This window comes from Geotrypetes seraphini, chromosome 12, assembly GCF_902459505.1.
Source record: "Geotrypetes seraphini chromosome 12, aGeoSer1.1, whole genome shotgun sequence".
Classification (NCBI taxonomy): Eukaryota; Metazoa; Chordata; class Amphibia; order Gymnophiona; family Dermophiidae; genus Geotrypetes; species Geotrypetes seraphini.
In genome coordinates, this window is record NC_047095.1 from 106,247,411 (window position 1) to 106,269,303 (window position 21,893).

The 21,893-nt window shown below is 41.6% G+C and overlaps 1 protein-coding gene across 1 annotated transcript in view; it reads left to right on the forward strand.

Annotated features, from left to right (window-relative positions):
• LOC117346245 (vomeronasal type-2 receptor 26-like) overlaps window positions 1–21,893 on the forward strand; it is a 40,362-nt gene that overhangs the window by 14,909 nt on the left and 3,560 nt on the right. The window contains exons 3-4 of the mRNA XM_033915645.1: window positions 13,445–13,672; window positions 15,920–16,046. Coding sequence (XP_033771536.1) covers window positions 13,445–13,672; window positions 15,920–16,046 — 355 coding nt within the window. The remainder of the gene's footprint in view (window positions 1–13,444; window positions 13,673–15,919; window positions 16,047–21,893) is intronic.

Below are 21,893 nucleotides of genomic sequence, written 5' to 3' on the forward strand. Positions count from 1 at the left end.
TCTCTTTTCAAGGGAAAAGAGACCCAGTTTCTCCAATCTCTCACTGTACAGCAACTCCTCCAGCCCCTTAACCATTTTAGTCGCTCTTCTCTGGACCCTTTCGAGTAGTACCTTGTCCATCTTCATGTATAATGACCAGTGCTGGACAAATACTCCAGGTGAGGGCACACCATGGCCTGGTACAGTGGCATGATAACCTTCTCCGAACTGTTCGTGATTCCCTTCTTTATCATTCCTAGCATTCTGTTCGCCCTTTTCGCCGCTGCCTAGGAAAAGGCAGCATCTTAAACATTGCAGTGAGCACTAGAACACCAACACATACATTGTAAAACTAAACAAGCCAGATCCCACACAGTCAATTGATCCTGCAGTCAATGCCAACTGAAAACTATGTTCTTTTCATACACAGAGAACAGAGATACACCCTCGCCCAATATGGAATAATCACAAACTAAAAATAGAAATATGTAGACAAAAGTTAAACTGAACTGCTAAGAAACCAGACTCTGAATACAATGCAATACCACAAAAACAGTAACACATGTCCTTTAATACTGTGCAAAATATAAAGATAGTAGATGTAAATTTAAAAAACTGATACATAACAATCACCACTTTACAAATTTAACAAATAAAAATAAAACAAATAATGAGAAATAAGAAAATATCATTTTATTGGACTAATTCATTTTTCAATTAGCTTTCAGAGGCCAAATCTTTCTTCAGAACAGTACTGTTATGGTATCCTGTCCTGACCTGAGGAAAAGAGGGTTTAGTCCAAAAAATTGCCTTATTTCCATTTCCTATTTATAAAATTTTATCAATATAGTTACAATACTACTTGATTCTAAGTAAAGCAACAAAAAATCATTCTGCCTTTTGTCGTTTCTGCTTTAATCATCTTCTCTTTCCTCTCTTCTTTCTATACAGCATTTGTCCTCTCTCCCTTCCATGCAACATCTGCCCTCTCTTTGCCCCTTTCACCCAGCTTGTGCCCTCTCTCTCTCTCTGTACCTTCCATCTACTATCCACCCTCTCTCTGCCCCTTGCATCCACTGTCCACCTTCTCTCTGCCCCTTGCATCCACTGTCCACCCTCTCTCTGTTCCATATGGTATCTTCCCTCTTCCTATGTCCTTTCAATAAACTGTATGTCCTGTGCCCTTTCTCTCCTTTGTACATGATTCATTTTAGCTTCATCCCCTCCCCTATGCTCTGGCATCTCTCTCTTATCCTTTTCTTCCTTTCTTCCCACTCCACCCCATGGTCTGGCATCTCTATCTCCTTCCCTTCTCTCCACCCATGCCCTGGCATCTCCCTCCTATCTCTCCCTCTGGCACCTCCTCTCCTTTCTTTCCCTCTGGTCTGGCATTTTGTCTCCTATAGTTTCCCTTCCTTCCCCCCATGCCCTGACATCTCTCTCCTCTCCTTCTGTCTCCCAATCCCACTCCATTGTCTAGCATCTCTTCTCCTTCCTTTTTCTCCTTCCTTCCACATGGTCTGGCATCTACCTCCTCCCCCTCCCCCTGACATCTCCCCCCCCCCCTCCATGGTCTGGTAGCTCCTTTCCTTTCCTCCTATGGTCTTGGCATCTCTTTCCTCTCCCTTCCCTGGTGTTTCTTCTCCCCACTATCTCTTCCCCATTTCCCTTCAGCATCCTCAGCCCACTCTCTCTCCACTTTCCTTCAGCGCACGCACATAAAAACAAGCAAGTAATTTTATATCATTTTCATTCTATTCATTCATAGAAATTAAAGTCTAAATAATGCTAGTCACATAACAAAACATGATTTTACAGAAATAATTCCCTGCAGTCAAGCCTGCAAGGATTACTAGATGTCTTTCAGCAGCTCCCCACCCTCCCTCCTCCTTACCTTTGTGGCCAAGTCAAAATGATCTACTTACAATAAAAAATTTTAAAACACAAAGCACACTGTACACAGAGAAAATGTTAATTATTTATATTCCGCGGGTTTTCAGAGGTCAAGGCACATGACTTTATGCAATGTCACCTCAGTAACAACTATACAAAACTAGACAAATATACCCCTTCCCTTTTTACTAAACCGCGATAGCGGTTTTTAGTACAGGGAGCTGCGCTGAATGCCCCACGCTGCTCTCGAAACTCATAGGCTCCCTGCTCATAAAAACACTATTGCGGTTTAGTAAAAGGGGCCCATAGTGCAAAATATAGACAGCATATATAAATTCTCAAAATGGACACATTTTGATCACTAAATTGAAAATAAAATCACTTTTCCTACCTTTGTTTGGTAATTTCATCAGTCTCTGGTTGCACTTAATTCTTCTGACTGTGCATCTAATATTTCTTCCCTTTTTTCAGCCTCCTGTATGCTTCCTCTCCTCCAGACCTCATTCCCTTCCCCAACTTTTTCTTTGTTTCATCCTGCTCCCTTCTTTCTTTCTCTCTCCATGCCCCCTTTCTTTCTGTATGTCTGTCTTTCTCTCTCTCTCTCTGTGCCCCATTTCTTTCTTTCTTTCTTTCACCCTGCCCCTTCTTTCTTTCTCTCTCCATGCCCCCTTTCTTTCTGTATGTCTGTCTTTCTCTCTCTCTGTGCCCCATTTTTTCCTTTCTTTGTTTCACCCTGCCCCCTTTCTTTCTTTCTGGCTCCCTGTCCCCCCCTTTCTTTCTCCCTGCCCTCCCCCATGCCACCACCATTGGGAAACATGCTGCTACCACCGCTGGGGAATACGATGCCACTGCTGTCATCGGAAACAGGCCGATGCCGAGGACGTTCCGGGCCAGCCAGGCACAAACATGGGGAAAAAGACCAATAAACCCCTCTAAGACCAAACCATACCAAACCATACCTTCACCCAAGATCACTCATCTACCCAAAAACGACGAACAATGCACAAACAGAATACACCACACTAACATGTGCCTACATAAACATCAGAGCTCTAGGCCCAAAGACAGAACTTATAAAAGACTAGATAGAAAATTAGAATCTTGACTGCTTTTTCCTCACAGAAACCTGGCTAATATCAGACTCAGATCCCAGGATAATGGAAGTCTGCCCAAAGGAATACAAAATAACAGTGGTCTGCAGAGAAAAAAAAAAGAGGAGGGGGTCTAGCCATCTTAGTCAGAAACTCCCTAAACCTGAATATTCTAGGCAAAACGTCCACCCCACACATGGATCTACTAGCCTACCAACTTTCATGCACCAAACTAAAAGGATTCATAACTTGCATGATCTGCTACATAACACCAGGGAATTGGAACACAGCAAGACCTAAATTTGAAGATTTTTTTATATCGAAACTCATTAACGGCAACTTACAACCTAATCCTAGGAGACCTAAACCTCCATCTCAAAGACAAATCCTCCAAACAAGTAGAAAACCTACTGTCATTCCTCAAAGTCTTAACATATAAGATTTTAGACCCACAAACCACACATGAGAAAGGTCACCAACTAGACATCGCAGACTTCATGACACAACAGTCCTTTCTTCCAGAGATTCAAACATCAAATGGAAATTGGTCTCAATTCCTCTGGTCAGACCACTACACATACTCCTTCAACATCAACTGGACCAAAGACAAAACCAAACCAAAGCCCCAAAAACCAACCTACAACTCATGTAAATACTTTGACCCCTCCAAATTCTGGACTAAAGCAGACGCAATAATCCAAGAATACAACCCCAAGGACTTCATCTCACAATGGTGCAGACTAATTACAGCCACCCTAGATGAGCTAGCCCCAATACAAACAAAAAACAGAATTAGCAGATGATCAGACAAATGGTTCGATAATAAACTAATCCTACTCAAAAGACAATGAAGGCGACTAGAAAGAAAATGGAGAAAGAATAACCAAGAACCCAAAAAAACAGCATGGAGAAAATTAAATCAACAATACAAGCTAAAATTAAAAGAAAAAAGAAAGACACACTACATCAACCTAATAGGCATTGAAACCCAAGACACAAAAAAACTAAAAGAACTCACAGACACCAAACCCTACCTGGCCAATAACGACACCCATCCTCCCCCTCAGCCACCCTCTTAGCTGAATACTTCAAAAACAAAATTACAACTGCCAGGACTACCCACACTGGAACCCCAACCCACATAGAAGAGATCACATTGCCCCCCACAGAAAAAGAATCAGCTGCGGCAGACAGAACTTGGTCCCACTTCCCCACTATACATTGGTCCAACCTTAACAAACTCTACAAAAAATACAGCCACGCAGCCTGCAATCTCAACCACTGCCCTCCATACCTATTAAAATCCTCCAGTACTAAATTCCACGCTCTTCTCTTACAATGGATACAAACCATGCTCGCAGATGGCCTTTTCCTACAAGACCTCCATGAAATCATCGTCACCCCAATCCTAAAAGACCCTAAAGGAGCAACAGATAAACATCCAATTACAGACCCATAGCCTCAATATCACTTTATGTCAAACTAATAGAAGGCTTAGTAGCTAAACTCACCAACTACCTAGAAGACCACAACATACTCCACCCTACACAGTCTGGTTTTAGAACCAATTACAGCACAGTTTGGTTGGAGATTTTTCCCTCTGGACAGGGAATACATTCATAACAGCAAGAAACTTGTTCTGAATGGATTAATTTCCGATAACCTGGAAGACACATTTGGCTGCATCTGGATGATGGAGGTGTCTGAAAATTGGGGAGATAGATTTAATAAGTTTTTATGACAAAGGACTGTCATTTTTAAAAGCAGTATTCTTTTTTTATCACACAGTTGACATTTTCATTTGACATAAGAAAAACCAGAAACACAAGTTTGTTTACAAATGATTGAGCTACTGAAATGAAGCAACATTAAACAGGCTGAAAATGTCCCTTTAGGTAACATCTAACAATGAAAATAAGGCAAAGAATATTATAATGCCTCTGTATAATTTCATGGTGTGTTCTCATACTGAGTTATGTGTATAAGTCTGGTTAAAATATCTCAAAAAAGATAAAGAGAATTAAGAAAAAGATTTGAGAAACAATTACCAAATTGATTAAGATGATAGAAGATCTCTTTTATGAGGAAAGTCTAAAGAGGTTAGAAACAGAAAAATAATGGCAAATAAAGGCCAAATGGCCTATACACTCTGCCCAAACACAGCATCCAATATCTGCTCCTCACCCTAAAAGATCTCATGTGCCTGTCTCACAGCCAGACAACACCTCAGCACAGGTAGAAAAATGCTGAGGTGTGACGCAGTGGTTAAAGCTACAGCCTCAGCACCCTGAGGTTGTGGGTTCAATCCCACGCTGCTCCTTGTGACACTGGGCAAGTCACTTAATCCCCCCATTGCCCCAGGTACATTAGATTGTGAGCCCACTGGGACAGACAGGGAAAAATGCTTAATACCTGAATAAATGCATGTAAACCATTCTGAGCCCCCCTGGATATCACCATAGCATTTGACCTGGTAGACCATAACATCCTACTACAAATACTAGATACAATAGGAATCACAGATAAGGTACACACATGGTTTCAAGGATTCCTACAGTCCAGAACATAGAGTAAAGTTGAAAAAAAGAAAAATCAGAACCATGGTCCAACTCCTGTGGCATATCCCAAGGATCTCCACTACCCCAACTCTTCAATCTCTACATTGCATCCCTCGGCACCTGCATGGACAAATTAGGCTTAAACTCCTATAGCTATACAGATGACATCACCATTCTCCTTCCTTTAGACCAACCAATGTCCTCCATGACAGACATACTACACAGGATACTTGTAGCAACATGGATGAAAAATCACAAACTGAAACTGAACCCAGTCAAGACAAAATTCATTCTCCTCGAAAATAATAAAACCCCAACCATTACAAATCTAAAACATCTAGGAATGCCAATAGACAGATGCTGTACCGTGCTAAACAATACAAAAATCATTCACGGTCATGAGAAGTTTAAGGCAAGTTTGAAAATTCTTTGAAAGAACACAATTCCAGATCTTGGTCCGGTCCCTAGTCCTAGGTCTTCTAGACTACTGCAACATTCTCTATCTCCCCTGCCCCACAACCATGACAAAACAATAACAAACAATTCAAAACACAGCTCTAAGACTTATCTATTCACTGAGGAAACACCAGCACATCTCTGCGGCATACATTGACTCACACTGGCTCCCAATACAAGCAAGAATACTATAAAACCATAAACGGAGACAACCCAGCCTACCTGAACAACCGCCTAATCCAAACTAACACAACCAGACATAGACAAACCCACACACCATTCATGTACCCCCCAATCAGAGATGTCAAATGAAAAAAACTGTACGATGGCCTTTTATCCACACAAGCAGTAAAACTAGACTATAAACTCTTCAATTTACTGATAATGACCCCAGACTATAAATCGTTCAGAAAAGAAATAAAAACCCTGCTATTCAAGAAATCCTTGAAGGTAAACTAACACCGCAAGAATTGTCCCAATTCTCTGAAGCAACTAGCTCTAATCTGGAAATGGCCAGATAATTCCTTGAACCGCAATGTAATAGAAATGTAATAGAAATCACTAATGTAATGTAATTCTCTAACCGGCGTCTGTCAAAGACAATGCCAGTTATAAAATCCTGTAATTGTCCCCCATGATCATGGCAGGAGTGATGCCTAATCTCACCTGCCGTGATCCATGTTAACCTCTCTGGCAGGAGAGATGCCCAATCTCTCCTGCCGGCACCCTCCCTGCTGAACTACTGCAAACTGGCAGGAGGAATCCACCCTAATACCCCTGAATACTAGCAGAAGGGATCCCAAGCCATCCTGCTAAAGACGCACCCATCCTGACATCCCTGAATACTGGCAGGAGGGATCCCAAGGCCCCCTGCCAAAGACGAATCCCCAACCCCCAACCCCCCCATAAATACTGTCAGGAGGAAGCCCAAGCCCATCTGCCCTGACACACCACCCCCTATGAATACCAGGAGGGATCCCAAGCCCTACTGCCAAAAATACACCCTTGACACTCCCCACAAATACGGGCAGGTGGGATTGCAAGCCCTCCTGCTGAAGGCATTCCCCCACTCCTCCGTTAAACCCCTGAACCCCCCACTCCCCTGGCCCCCCCACTACCCCAGACACCCCTACCTCAGACACCCCTACTAACTTGTAAATTGTCCAGCCATATGGGTCCTCTGTCCATTCGGCCAGCAGGCACACCATCCTTGGAATGGTGGGCCTGCCCCTTCTTGGTGCATCTCAGGCCTGCCCATATGAGGAGCCTCAGACAACTGGGCCAACCAGAATTGGGCCAGTTGCCTGAGGCCCCTCCTATGGGCAGTGCCTTAGACACATGGGCCAACTGAAACTTGGTTGGCCCATGTGCCTAAGGCCTGCCCATAGCAGGGGCCTTTGGCATCTGGGCCAATCCCGGTTGGCCCAAGCATCTAAGGCCCCTCTAATGGGCAGACTTTAGATGCCTAGGCCAATCAGGCCCTAGGCCCCTCCCTCATGCATCCCACAATGCACCAGGAAGGGGCAGGTCTGCCATTCTGAGGATGGTGGTCCTGCTAGCCGGCCGGACAGAGGACCAGGCTGGCTGGCCAACTTACAGTTTAGTGGGTGGGGTGTATGGAGTAGGGGGCTCTGGGATAGTGGGGGGTTCAGTGTAGTCGGGGACATTTGAGGATTTGGGGGTTCATGGGGGTTGGGGTTCACTTTCAGCAGGAGGGCTTGGGATCCCTCCTGCTGGTATTCACTGGGGTGGGTGTGTCAACAGGAGGGCTTAGGATCCCTTCTGCTGATTTGCACCAGTTCAGGGGGTTGGGGTGCTGGCAGGAAAGATTGAGCATCTCTCCTGCCAGTTGTGGGGATCGCAATCGTGGCAGGAAAGATTAGGCATCTCTCATGCTACGATTGTTGTGGTGGGGATGGACAGGTTGCCTGGGCTGAAACATACCTTTTTTGACTTGGTCTAAGTTAAAATGTATAAATTCCGTCTGACAACCTGTCAACCCTTTTTGGTTATGGCTGCCAGACGACTAAGTCTAGGTCAGCCCACCTCTCACCCACCTCCTGCCCTTTCCCCTCTTCCAAAAATGTCTCTTTTCACTCTAGGCGTTCAGAGGCAGGGTAAAGGCCTATGCTGGTTTTAGATATGTCTAAAACCAGGTTTAATTATTGGTACTTGGACGATCTGTCTATTTGATCATCCAAGTACCAACTTAGGCCACTTTGTGAACATTTTTTTTATTATGAGCCCCTTATCCTACGCATGATATATTGTCCAATTAATATTTATAATTATATATATAATGAGCCTCATTACAAAAAAAATGTGAAACTTGAATGCTCTGATGCTCAAAGGAATTATATGTGCATTTGGAGGATTTACCTCACTGAGCCACAGTAGAAACCTCCACCATGGCTTTGTAAAACCCAATGTAAATAATTTGGTGCTGGCCCTCCTTCCACAACAAAATCTGGAGGGAAGGCTACAGAAGTACTGACAGTGAAAGTCTGGGAGAGAAGGTGGCATGCAGAACCTCAAAACCCTGAGGTTGTGGGTTCAAACCCTGTGTTGCTCCTTGTGATACTGGGCAAGTCACTTAATCCTGCACAATCACTGTTTACAGTGACTGTGAGACTTTCAGGACAGATAGGGAAAATGCTTGAGTACCTGATTGTAAACCACTTAATACACTTTACCCATGCTGCATATCAAATCCTATTCCCTTTGAAACAATGGAAAAGAATAGCTATTTTTCTGCATCTTAAATGGAAAAGGAAACCTTTGGACTTTTACCCTATAGATTCAGAATATTTATAATAACACCATATACATATCTATTTATTTATTTCATTTTCTATCTCATTTTCTCTAAATAACGCTGAATGGGTTACAGGTTAAACATACACGGAGGGACATAATCATAATAATAAAAAGGTCTAAGACCATTTTTGGCCTAAGGCACTAGTTGCCCAAAGTCAGCAGCAGGAAAATGTCATTTCTCAAAAAGTACAACCAAAATGTGTTGGGGTTTTTTTTTTTTGTTTATAATTGGCCTACCTCTACATCTGGGTGTTTAATCGCCCAGACCACCACTACATCTATCTTTATACCATATTCTCAACCAAATATTCACAAAAGTCCCAAACGCCCTAAACAAGACATTTTGGATGTGGGAGGGGCCAATTTGTTTTTTTTTTACTTACATGTTCTTCTTTACTATATGATATTGTAGTTCCTGACCCCTGTGTCCCAATGGTGAAGTAAGTATAACATATTTGTCTATGATTGCTAAGCCCCCATTTTTAAATTGTATATCGTTTAGAAAACCGATAAGCATTTATATAAAATTTTAATAAAAACTTGGAAACTTGGATAAAAACTAAAACCACGGTGTCAATGTCATAACAGCCAGTTAGAGAATCGGGGAACCCATCCTCCCATGAAAACTACCAGCAGGAGGGATGCCCAATCCCTCCTGCTGGACCCCCTACCCCCTGCAAAGATCATTGGCAGGTGGGATGCCCAGTCCCTCCTGCCAGACCCAACCTGGTTGTAGCATTCAGCATTTGGTTTTCTGCTATGAAATTATTTTCTTTATATGTGACCTGAAATCTGTAGATTCCTGATGAAGGGGTCTTCCCAAAACCGAGCTCAGTAGAACTGGTTACCAGCTATAGCCACATAAAGAATACATTTAATGCTGGTTAAACTCAGTGGTTAATGTCCCACAGGGCTAGAAAAGATAAGTTCTTTAAAAATATTTTTTTCTACTGCTGATGCAGTGAAATTTCAAGTGGTTATGAGACTGACAGGACTGACTATACTTTGAACTTTATAAATTTATTTATATCACTTGCACTTTTGCAAATTCTTTTTCAGCACAAGGGTGTGAGCAAGGATGCATTAGTTAAGTAATGAACGTTGTAGTGCTCACCAGATTATGCAATTATTTTTATTTTTAAAAAAACATTTATTGATTCTTTGAATTTGGTGGTGTCAGTCTGCTTTTTTCACAACCGGTCTTTTTCACCAGAAAAGAACTATTTATGTGGGATTTCGTACAGTGTTCTTTTATAGGGTTTTTGCTTTGATACTCTGATATCCAACAGCACCAGAAGAACATCAATACCCTTGTCTATAAGTTTCTAGCAATCATTAATGATGTCAAGAAGGATGGTTTCAGTACTGTAGAATTTTCTGAATTCCAATTGGAAGGCAGATAGGGCTCTTTGTTCATCGATGAAGGAGTACAATTGGTTTAAAACTGTTTTTTTCAGCATCTTTGAGATGAAAGGTAGGTTAGAGACAGGTCTAAAGTTGTTGGGCATGTTATGGTGAAGTGTGGCTTTTTCAAGATCAGTCTGATGACCATTGACTTCCAGTTTGCGGACACTATACCTATTTGCAGAGATATGTTGATGAGAGGAAGGATGGAGTCTACAAAGGTGTCTTTCATCACCATTAGGAGGCATGGCGGACAGGGTCCAGGTTGGAGCTGGAAGGGTGCATAATGTCTAGTATAGTGGTTTTGTCATCGTGAGAGACAGTTTCTAAGTGAGTTAAGTTCACAGCTGTCATTTTAATTATTTTGTCTGTCTGTAGCATGGTGGAGTCAAGATGAGACTGTATTTTGTCTACTTTGTCAGCAAAGTAGTCTGAGAGTGTTGAGTTCAGTGTTAAAGCACTGGTTGTCACCTTGCAATATTGTGAGTATTATTTTTGTTACTTTAAAAATGTTTTTGATCTATTGGGGCCTTTAATGGTTGTTTGGAGTATTATATCGTTTTAGCCTCTAGAGTGGCTTTTTTATATTCTTCATGCAGTTTCTTCCATTTGGACCTGTCACTGTTAAGCCTGGATTTGTACCCTTTCCTCTATCTTTAGTTGTCTTTTATTAGTTCTTAAGTTTTTAGTAAACTAGGGGGAGGAATATTTTCAGGGATAATATTTGATCTCCTTGACTGGGGCTAGCCCTTTGTATAGGGTTTTTACCTCAGTGTGCCAGTCTACAGCATCCTTGTCAACAGATTTAGAATTTGGTTTTGACGTTCCCACTAGGTTTGAAAGGCCTTTGGAGAGGTCCTCTAGGTTGATAGTGTTGTTGTAGATCATCTTATATTGGGGTTGCATCCTGGTTGACAGTTGATTTGTAATGTAGGTGAGGTTGAATGTGATCAGATGGTGATCAGACTATGACACTGGTTTGGTAGTACAGGCTGGGGTTTATGTGGTGTATTTTTCAATTAAGATTAGGTCTAGGATGTGGCCTGCAGAGTGAGTTGGTGAAGGGACCATTTGCTTGAAGTCTAGGTCCAACAGTGAAGTGATGAAGTCTGCTGGGGATCCAGTCTCATTTGGGTAGCTTGTGAACTTAAAGTCTGCAAGTATGATGACTTAATTATATGTGATGACCAGTTTGCTAAGGATGGATATCAGGTCATCTAAGATGATCATTGGAGAGTGTGGTTTTATGTATATCAAGGTGAAGGTTAGGTCTCTATTGTGACCCACTGAGAAGATGAGACACTCTAGTGCATCTAATGAGATGATGTCTATCAGTCTTGGTTGAGGTTGAACTTAATAATGGTGGCTATACCTCCATCTCTAGTGTTGGTGCATGAACAAGCTTTCATTTGGTACCCTGGAGGGCAAAGCATATTCAAGGTAGCTCCATTGTTGTCTTCGAAACAGGTTTTAGGAATTATGAAGATGTCCCAGTTATTATCGGTGAGGAGGTCATTTAGTATAGTTTCTTTGTTGTTTGCACACCTTGCATTTGCCAGCACCATTCTGAGCTTATTGGGTGTGGGTGAGGGCAGTGATGTGAATAGGCCTAAAGTATCGGGGTCTGTATGGTAAGGATTTTCTGTGCAGAAGGTGACAGAGATCACCATATCTATCCTGGCCTTTGATGACTGGGAATAGATGCTGGCAAGGAGAGTATTGGCATGAAATAGCAGAACACAGATTGTGGCATTGGTCCAGTATTGGTCACCATACCTTAAGAAGGATATGGTGTTACTCGAGAGAGTTCAGAGGAGAGCGACACGACTGATTAAGGGGATGGAAAACCTTTCATACGCTGAGAGATTGGAGAAACTGGGTCTCTTTTCCCTGGAGAAGAGAAGACTTAGAGGGGATATGATAGAGACTTACAAGATCATGAAGGGCATAGAGAGAGTAGAGAGGGACAGATTCTTCAAACTTTCAGAACATAAAAAAAAAACAAGAGGGCATTCGGAAAAGTTGAAAGGGGACAGATTCAAAACAAATGCTAGGAAGTTCTTCTTTACCCAACGTGTGGTGGACACCTGGAATGCGCTTCCAGAGGACGTTATAGGGCAGCGAACGGTACTGGGGTTTAAGAAAGGATTGGACAATTTCCTGCTGGAAAAGGGGATAGAGGGGTATAGATAAAAGATTACTGCACAGGTCCTGGACCTGATGGGCCGCCGCGTGAGCGGACTGCTGGGCGCGATGGACCTTAGGTCTGACCCAGCGGAGGCATTTCTTATGTTCTTATGTTCTTATTATGAAGGTTGTGTAATTTTGAATGATTGTGGTGGCTAGATTGGGGATGCAGGGCTTTGGTAGGATTTGGTTGGGTAACAGGCAGAGTGTGTTTGGGATGACTGGTGGGTGGGTCTATATAGGTAATGTGATCCTAGGGATTGGGTGGGTTGAGGGGAGGGTTAGAAGGCCTGGGACAGACTGTGCAGGGTGGCTGTGGAGACTTTCAAAAAGGTTCCTAATAGTTACTATTTTCTTTGTAAAAGAAGTATTCCTCAAACGTAGTCAGAATTATACAGTTCAAAGATGAATATGCTCAAAACAGACAAGTAAATAAATAAATAAAGGATTGTTATCCTAGTGCCTAACTTCAGGTGATCTATAGAGAATTATCCTCTCAATTTGTGATTGCCTATGAAAAGTTGAGCTGGAAAGAGACTGGTTCCTGAATTAACTTGCCTAGAATTACTATGAAGGTCATGAGATAAATCCAAATCCCTTTTACCTAAATCTAAATTCCTGTATAGTATAGTGCATGCAGAAACTAGGAGTGACCATCACCCCTGCCCTAACAGATTCATTGCCAGATGATGTAGTAATGACAATTAGTGTATCTGGGTAAAAGGTTTGAACAATATCCTAAGGATCAGTTGGAATTTAGGTAGGCCTGGAGGCTCTAAGGGGAAAGCTGTATAGGGATTGGGGCACACAGGATGCAACCATGCTTTTCCCTAAACCTGGAGATGACAAAATGAAAATGTTTGGGCTGTCCATCCTGTCCCAGAAGAGACAGTTATTAACAACTGTCCATCCCTACAAAGCACTGTTTTACCAGTGGCAATGACTTTGAAGTGTTTTCCACATAATTATTTTTTTAAAAGATTTTTTGTTTGTTTATTTGTAAGCTTGAAATTACCTGTGCAACTTCCTGCTACTGAAAATGTACCTCTCACTCCTTAGCTCAATCGTTATCTGAGGAACCTCCACTTTAGGAATGGTCTGGGGGAAGAGTTATATATGGATGAGAATGGAGACCTTGCCACTGGATATGATATTATGAATTTGCTCTTTCTTCCTGATGGGACATGGAGATATGAAGTTGTTGGCAATTATAACCCTTATGCTCCCATGGGACAGGAATTCACCATTGATGAGAAGGCAATTGTGTGGGAGAGATCATTCACCCAGGTCAGATTTAAGTGATTTTAGAACATGATCAAAGATAATGAATTAAGCATCATGAATCTTGTTGTACCATGGTGAGAATGATTGTCCGTGATTAGCTATTACATGTTTTGCCCTTCAGAGTAACTGGTTGCATTGGGGATTTAAAGGAATAACTGGCAGCTGGACCTTCTCTCTGCTTTCTTCAAATTAGGGAATTTTATTTTATTTTTTTGATGGAGCAGAAAGATATTTTCATATAGTCTTCATTTAATAGGAAAATCATGGAATTATCAAAGCCATTACTCATGATATTCCCTGTTTGACTTGCATCTCAGATGCTTGATCCCAAGCCACTACTTCATCTTTAGTTTACAAAAGGAGTCAAACCTCACCAGCTATGCTATGACATCATTCAATTCTAGACTCTGTCCATTAACTATCAAGGAAACACTGTCTTGCCCTGGTCCTATTGTGCTTACCTTAAAAGTTCTCCTTTTCTTTTACAATTGTATTTCATACCCTCCAACTTGCATTTCCCATTAATCAAATGTCCAAATTTAGTTTTGTTATCCGTACTGTAATTTTCTTTTATCCCCCAATTTATTTTTATTGTAACTCGCTTAGAATTCCTGAAAAGCAGTTTTATGAAATTTTAATAAAATTGAAACTTGAAAACTTGAAACTGCTCTGTGGCGAGAGAGCACATATGTTATAGGCTCAGATTCACTAAAGCCAGCAATCATTGTTAAACCTGTTTTGACAACTTTAGTAATGATTGCATTTGCCGACCCTATGCAAAAAAATAACTCACTGCCTAGTTTTCTGCACGATCACTCATTCCCCGATCCAACCATGCAAATAAGCGAATTAATATTTAAATCCCAATACAAACTAGCCAAGCAATTGATGCACCATCAAGGAGGAGTGTGTGGCGCGGTGGTTGAAGCTACCACCTCAGCACCCTGGGGTTGTGGGTTCAAACCCCGCACTGTTCCTTGTGACCCTGGGCAAGTCACTTAATCCTCCATAGCCCCAGGTACGTTAGATAAATTGTGAGCCCACCGGGACAGATAGGGAAAATGCTTGAGTACCTGATTATAAAACCGCTTAGAAAACCTTGATAGGCGGTATATAAAATCCTAATAAACTTAAACTTAAACTTAGCTATGCACAAACCCTCCCCCCCATCATGGTTTTAGTGATCCAAAATAAGTGACTGGTCAAGACCAGTCGCTACCTGTCTTCCAATTTTTTTAACAGGCACAGATGCTGTGCATATTATACATACACTGTCCCTCCCCCTCCCCACTGCTACTGGCCCTTCCTGACATCCCCCCACTGACGTCTGACATCCCTCCTGACATCCAGACCCATTTCTCCCGCACACAAGAAACAAATGGCAGGAGGGATGCCCACTCCTCAAGCCCTCCTCATACCTTTTAAGTTGGGAGTAGGAGGGGTGCTGTGTCCCTCCTGTTCTGAGGCTACCAAGTCTAAAATGGTGGGCCATCCACTACCCAGTGCATCATGTGATGCATGAGGAGGGGCCTAAGGCCCTGATTAGCTTAGACATCTTAGGACCCTCCCCTCAGGCCTGATTGGCTTGACTGAGGAAAGGGAAGGGGCACAGATGTGGTAATGGGTGGAGAAGAGAGCAAGGGAGGGACACCACTGCCCTGGGTGCTGCTAAACCTTACTATATCACTTATAAGGAAATACTTTTTTTTACAAAAAAGAGTGGTCTGAGTTCAAGAAAGTGTGAGACAGGCACATGAGATCTTTTAGGGTGAGGAGCAGATATTGGATGCTGTGTTTGGGCAGAGTGTATAGGCCATTTGGCCTTTATTTGCCATTATTTTTCTGCTTCTAACCTCTTTAGACTTTCCTCATAAAAGAGATCTTCTATCATCTTAATCAATTTGGTAATTGTTTCTCAAATCTTTTTCTTAATTTCTCTTTATCTTTTTTGAGATATTTTAACCAGACTTATACACATAACTCAGTATGAGAACACACCATGAAATTATACAGAGGCATTATAATATTCTTTGCCTTATTTTCATTGTTAGATGTTACCTAAAGGGACATTTTCAGCCTGTTTAATGTTGCTACATTTCAGTAGCTCAATCATTTGTAAACAAACTTGTGTTTCTGGTTTTTCTTATGTCAAATGAAAATGTCAACTGTGTGATAAAAAAAGAATACTGCTTTTAAAAATGACAGTCCTTTGTCATAAAAAGTTATTAAATCTATCTCCCCAATTTTCAGACACCTCCATCATCCAGATGCAGCCAAATGTGTCTTCCAGGTTATCGGAAATTAATCCATGAAGAACAGGTTTCTTGCTGTTATGAATGTATTCCCTGTCCAGAGGGAAAAATCTCCAACCAAACTGGTGAGTGAAATCATGGCAAATGGTATGTATGTGGCTGCCAGTTATTCACTCTGGATCCAACCCCCAGGTTACATCCCAATCCCAATTATAGATATCTAAGACGTGATGCACATAGAGAGTTACAAGCATAAAATATTGGTTTCTGAGTTAGGGTCATTGTTGAAGAAAAAGATCTTGAAGTCATTGTGATCAATATGTTGAAATTTGCAATTCAGTGTGAAATAGGTACTAAAAGACAACTAATGATAGAGATTATGGAAAAAGAGATGGTGAACTAAACTTAGAATATCAGTATACCTTTTTGTAGACCCATGGTGGTTCCCCAGAAACAATAAAGTTGACACCAAGGCACCCCCACAGTTCTTCTACTTTCTTTTTACTTTTCCATCCATTGTTTACCCCTTGACAGCTGTCTGAAGTCATTTACCCCTTGAGGTTCACAACTATAGAAAGGCAAAGTAATAGAGGTTTTTTATAGCCACAGTATTGAAACTAAACTAAACCTTAAGTTTATATACTGCATCCTCTCCATAAAGATAGAGCTCAGCACGGTTTACATGTAATTCAATAAATGAGGGAAATACATAAGAAATTAGAGGTTATAAAGAGGATAGATAGCTTTACATTTTTGATAGATAGCTTCATATTTTAGAGAAAAGCCAAATTTTCAGATGCTTTCAGAATATTTGGAGTGAGCCTAGATTCTGCAGTGGGGCAGGAAGGTTATTCCAAAGCTCAGTGAATTTGAAGAAAAGGGATTTCCCTAATTTACCTGGATAAATGATGCTTTTTAACAAGGGGAAAGATAGTTTAAGTTTTTAGGCGGATCAGGTAGTGTCAGGTCTCAAAGAATTCCAGGATAGTGGAATTAAGGGAGGAAGAATGCCATGTAGGATCTTGAATGTTAGGCAGGTACATTTAAAGCAGGGATCTCAAAGTCCCTCCTTGAGGGCCGCAATCCAGTCGGGTTTTTAGGATTTCCCAAATAAATATGCATTGAAAGCAGTACATGCACATAGATCTCATGCATATTCATTGGGGGAAATCCTGAAAACCTGACTGGATTGCGGCCCTCAAGGTGGAACTTTGAGACCCCTGATTTAAAGTAAATCCTAGAAATAACCGGAAGCCAGTGAAGTTTTGACAGAAGTGGGGAAACATGATCAAATTTACTTTTTGCGAAGATCAGCTTAGCCACAGTGTTCTGGATCTGCTGAAGTCTTTGAACACTTTTCTTGGTTAGACTTAGATTGATGGAGTCTGGAAAGAATTATTGATTGTACAAGGACAGAAAAATGTTGTTGGCAGAAGCAGAATCTCACTTTCCTCAACATGTAAAGACTAAAAAATCATTTTTTACCAGAGAGTTGAGATGATCATTAAAGGAAAGTGTAGAGTCAATAATGATGTCCAAAACTTTGCTTGAGAATTCGATCTGCAGTGTGGGACCAGAAGATAGTGGAATGAGCATGGGTAACTGATCTAATGTTGAGTCAAGCCAAAGTAGTTTTGTTTTGGACTCATTCAGCTTCATTTATACAGTGAGGGCCCCGGATTGGAGTTTCGTTATGCAAGCTGTTATATTTTCAGTGAGTTAATGAGGTTTGAATCTATCTCAAGAAGGACAAGGATGTCATCTGCATATGTAAACAGAGTTTCAAAGGGAGATAGATGGAAGAGTTTCAAAGAAATGTAGCACAAACAGCAAAAAAGGAACAATAATAGTTATTAATACAGTTTCAAAAATGGCGTTTATAATCCAAAAGTAGAGTAAAATAACTCAGCATAGGGAAAAAACCCTTTTATAAACTTTCATAGAATCAATCATTGCACCATCTTGTTAGAATAAATGATTTTTAAATAACTTCATAGATTCATAAGTAATTCTTAAATCTCCATAATGTGAAAATAAAGTCCAAAGTCCAAAGTTTTGTGAAAAGCTAATATAAGTAAACAGACTTAGTTTCAATGTCTCTGAAGCGGTGACCCAGCGGGGTTCTGACACATTTCGCCGTCCTGGCTTCCTCAGAGAACCCGCTAATGCTGTGTTTGACAGACTTGTCAGTTGGGCAATGTAATTATATTGGGAGACTTCAATTTCCCAGGGATAGACTGGAAACTAGCAACCTCCAACTGCGGCAAGGAGGCCAAGTTCCTGGAGGTGCTAGGGGATTGCTTCCTGGAACAAATGGTAAAAGAGCCGACAAGAGGCAACGCCACCTTGGACTTGGTCCTAAATGGCCTCACGGGACCGATAACAGAAGTGGAAGTCGTGGTTCCACTGGGAACGAGTGATCACAATGTAATCAACTTTAAACTTGACATCGGGAAAGGGAAACATGCCAAAACCTTAACCACCACCTTAAACTTTAAAAAGGGTAAATACGATCGCATGAGGGCCATGGTAGAAAAACGACTAGAGAAGATGGTGGACAAACTTGAAACGGTAGATCAGGCATGGTCCCTACTGAAAAATACTATCACAGAAGCACAAGATCTCTACATTCCGAGGATTTCCAAAGATCGGAGAACAAAGAGCAAAAGAGAACCGGCATGGCTTACCATACAGGTGAAGGAAGCCATAAAAGAAAAGAAGGACTCTTTCAAAAAATGGAAATGCATAAAGACAACCGAAGCCTGGAACAAACATAAAGATGATCAGAAGAAATGTCACAAGGCGGTGAGGGATGCCAAACAGGATTATGAGGAAAAAATAGCCCAGGAGGCCAAAAACTTCAAGCCCTTCTTTAGATACGTGAAAGGGAAAAAACCTGCAAAAGAGGCAGTGGGACCCCTGGACGACCAGGGAAGAAAAGGGTACATCAAGGAAGATAAACAAATCGCAGACAAACTAAATTCCTTCTTTGCGTCTGTCTTTACGAAGGAAGACACCTCAACAATACCTGAAGCAGAGAAAGTGTTTCCAGGAGAAATAGAGGACAGCCTCACCACAGTTGAAGTGGACTTAGACCAGATATACTATCAGATCGACAAACTTAAAAGTGACAAATCCCCTGGACCGGATGGAATTCACCCGAGAGTCTTAAAGGAATTGAAGGTTGAAATCGGAGAGTTATTGCACAAACTTGCAAACCTGACAATCAGAACTGGACAGATACCGGACGACTGGAGGATAGCGAACATCACGCCAATTTTCAAAAAAGGATCGAGAGGGGAACCGGGCAACTATAGGCCTGTGAGTCTTACGTCGGTCCCCGGCAAGATGGTTGAAGCACTGATCAAGGATAGCATAGTCCGGCACTTGGACGCACACGACTTGATGAAACCCAGCCAACATGGATTCAGGAAAGGGAAATTATGTTTGACGAATTTACTCCAATTTTTTGAGACCGTAAACGAGCAAATTGATAGTGGGAAGCCTGTGGACATAATATACTTGGACTTCCAGAAAGCGTTCGACAAAGTTCCACACGAAAGACTTCTCAGGAAACTACAAAGCCATGGCATAGAGGGAGATATACAAAGATGGATAGGCAAATGGCTGGAAAACCGAAAGCAGAGAGTGGGCATAAATGGGAAGTTCTCCGACTGGGAGAAAGTGACTAGTGGTGTACCCCAGGGCTCGGTACTTGGGCCGATCCTTTTTAATATTTATATCAATGACCTGGAGGAAGGAACATCCAGTGAGATCATCAAGTTTGCAGACGATACAAAACTATGCCGGGCAATCAGATCGCAGGAGGATAGAGAGAAACTCCAGAGCGACTTGTGTCGGTTAGAAACATGGGCAGAGAAATGGCAGATGAAGTTCAATGTGGAGAAATGCAAGGTAATGCATTTAGGCAATAAAAATAAGGAATACGAGTATACAATGTCAGGTGCAACTCTGGGGAAGAGTGAACAAGAAAGGGACCTGGGTGTACTGATAGATAGGACCCTGAAGCCGTCGGCACAATGCGCGGCAGCGGCAAAGAAGGCAAATAGAATGTTGGGCATGATAAAGAAAGGAATCTCGAGTAGATCGGAGAAAGTTATAATGCCGCTTTATAGGGCAATGGTCAGACCACACTTGGAATACTGCGTCCAACATTGGTCTCCCTACCTAAAGAAGGATATAAAACTGCTGGAGAGGGTGCAGAGACGAGCAACAAAACTGGTGAAGGGTATGGAGAGACTGGAATATGAGGATAGACTTATAACACTAGGATTGTTCTCCCTTGAGAAAAGGAGAATGCATGGGGATATGATCGAGACCTTCAAAATACTGAAAGGAATCGACAAAATAGAGCAGAGAAGATTATTTACACTGTCCAATTTGACACGGACTAGAGGACATGTAATGAAGCTAAGGGGGGACAGGTTCAGGACTAATGTCAGGAAGTTCTGCTTCACTCAGAGAGTGGTTGACACCTGGAATGCCCTCCCAGAGGAGATTATTGCGGAATCGACCGTCCTAGGCTTCAAGAGCAAACTAGATGCATATCTCCTTAAGAGAGGCATATAAAGATATGGTGGACTAAAAATTACGCCAGGTGTACACCTGGCGGGGCCTCCGCGTGTGCGGATCGCCGGACTTGATGGACCGAAGGTCTGATCCGGAGATGGCAGTTCTTATGTTCTTATGTTATGTTCTCTGAGGAAGCCAGGACGACGAAACGCGTCAGAACCCCGCTGGGTCACCGCTGCAGAGACATTGAAACTAAGTCTGTTTACTTATATTAGCTTTTCACAAAACTTTGGACTTTGGACTTTATTTTCACATTATGGAGATTTAAGAATTACTTATGAATCTATGAAGTTATTTAAAAATCATTTATTCTAACAAGATGGTGCAATGATTGATTCTATGAAAGTTTATAAAAGGGTTTTTTCCCTATGCTGAGTTATTTTACTCTACTTTTGGATTCTAAACGCCATTTTTGAAACTGTATTAATAACTATTATTGTTCCTTTTTTGCTGTTTGTGCTACATTTCCTTTGGAACAATATTCAATTTATTCAATTACCCAGTTGTATTATAGAGTTTCAAAGAAGACATATAAATATTGGAAATAATAGGGAACTGAGGTGATCCCTGGGGAACACCATATAGTGGTCTCCAAGGAGAAGACATGGTTCAATTCATGTTAATAGTGTAAGAGCCGGATCATAATAATTTTGAGAACCAGTCTAAGACTATGGAATCAATGCCTATTTCAGAAAGTTGGTAAATTAGGATATTGTGGCCGCAGATAGATTGAATTGTGGTAGGATAGCAAACTTATTTCAAAATTGAAGTTGTTGAATCTTTGAGATTAAAGAGGCCAGTAGGGATTCAGTGCTGAAATTGGGTCTAAAGCCATATTGGCAAGGTAATAGAATGGAGAATCTCTCTAAGTAAAATGAGAGCTGAGTGGATATAATAGCCTCGAGCATTTTGGTCAGGAGAGAAAATATTTGCTTTAGGATGATAGCTAGAAAGGGAGAATGGGTCTAGATCAGCTTTTTTCAATAGTGGGGTCAGGGCAATGTGTCCTATTTGTACAGAAAATAGGCCTGATAGTAAAGCAGAGTTGATAAGTCTGGTGAGAGATGAAATAACCTGCATGGGAATTTTCTCATATAGGTAGGAAGGAAACGGGTCCAGGGCACATTTGCAGGATCTTAATTTGTGGCAAAGTTTAGAGACCTGGGCTTCAGATACATGCTCAAAGACAGTCCAGGATCTGTCTACTGGTTCAATGTGCTGGTTCAAACTATAGTAATTCAAAAACTAGATTACTGTATTGCAATTTATTTAGGCATTTTGTCGACATGGTGCAGAACCTTGCAAGTCATTCAAAATGTGGCCGCAAGGTTGATATAAGGCAGAAGTAGGTTTGAACAGGTTACACCAAGTTTGAGAAA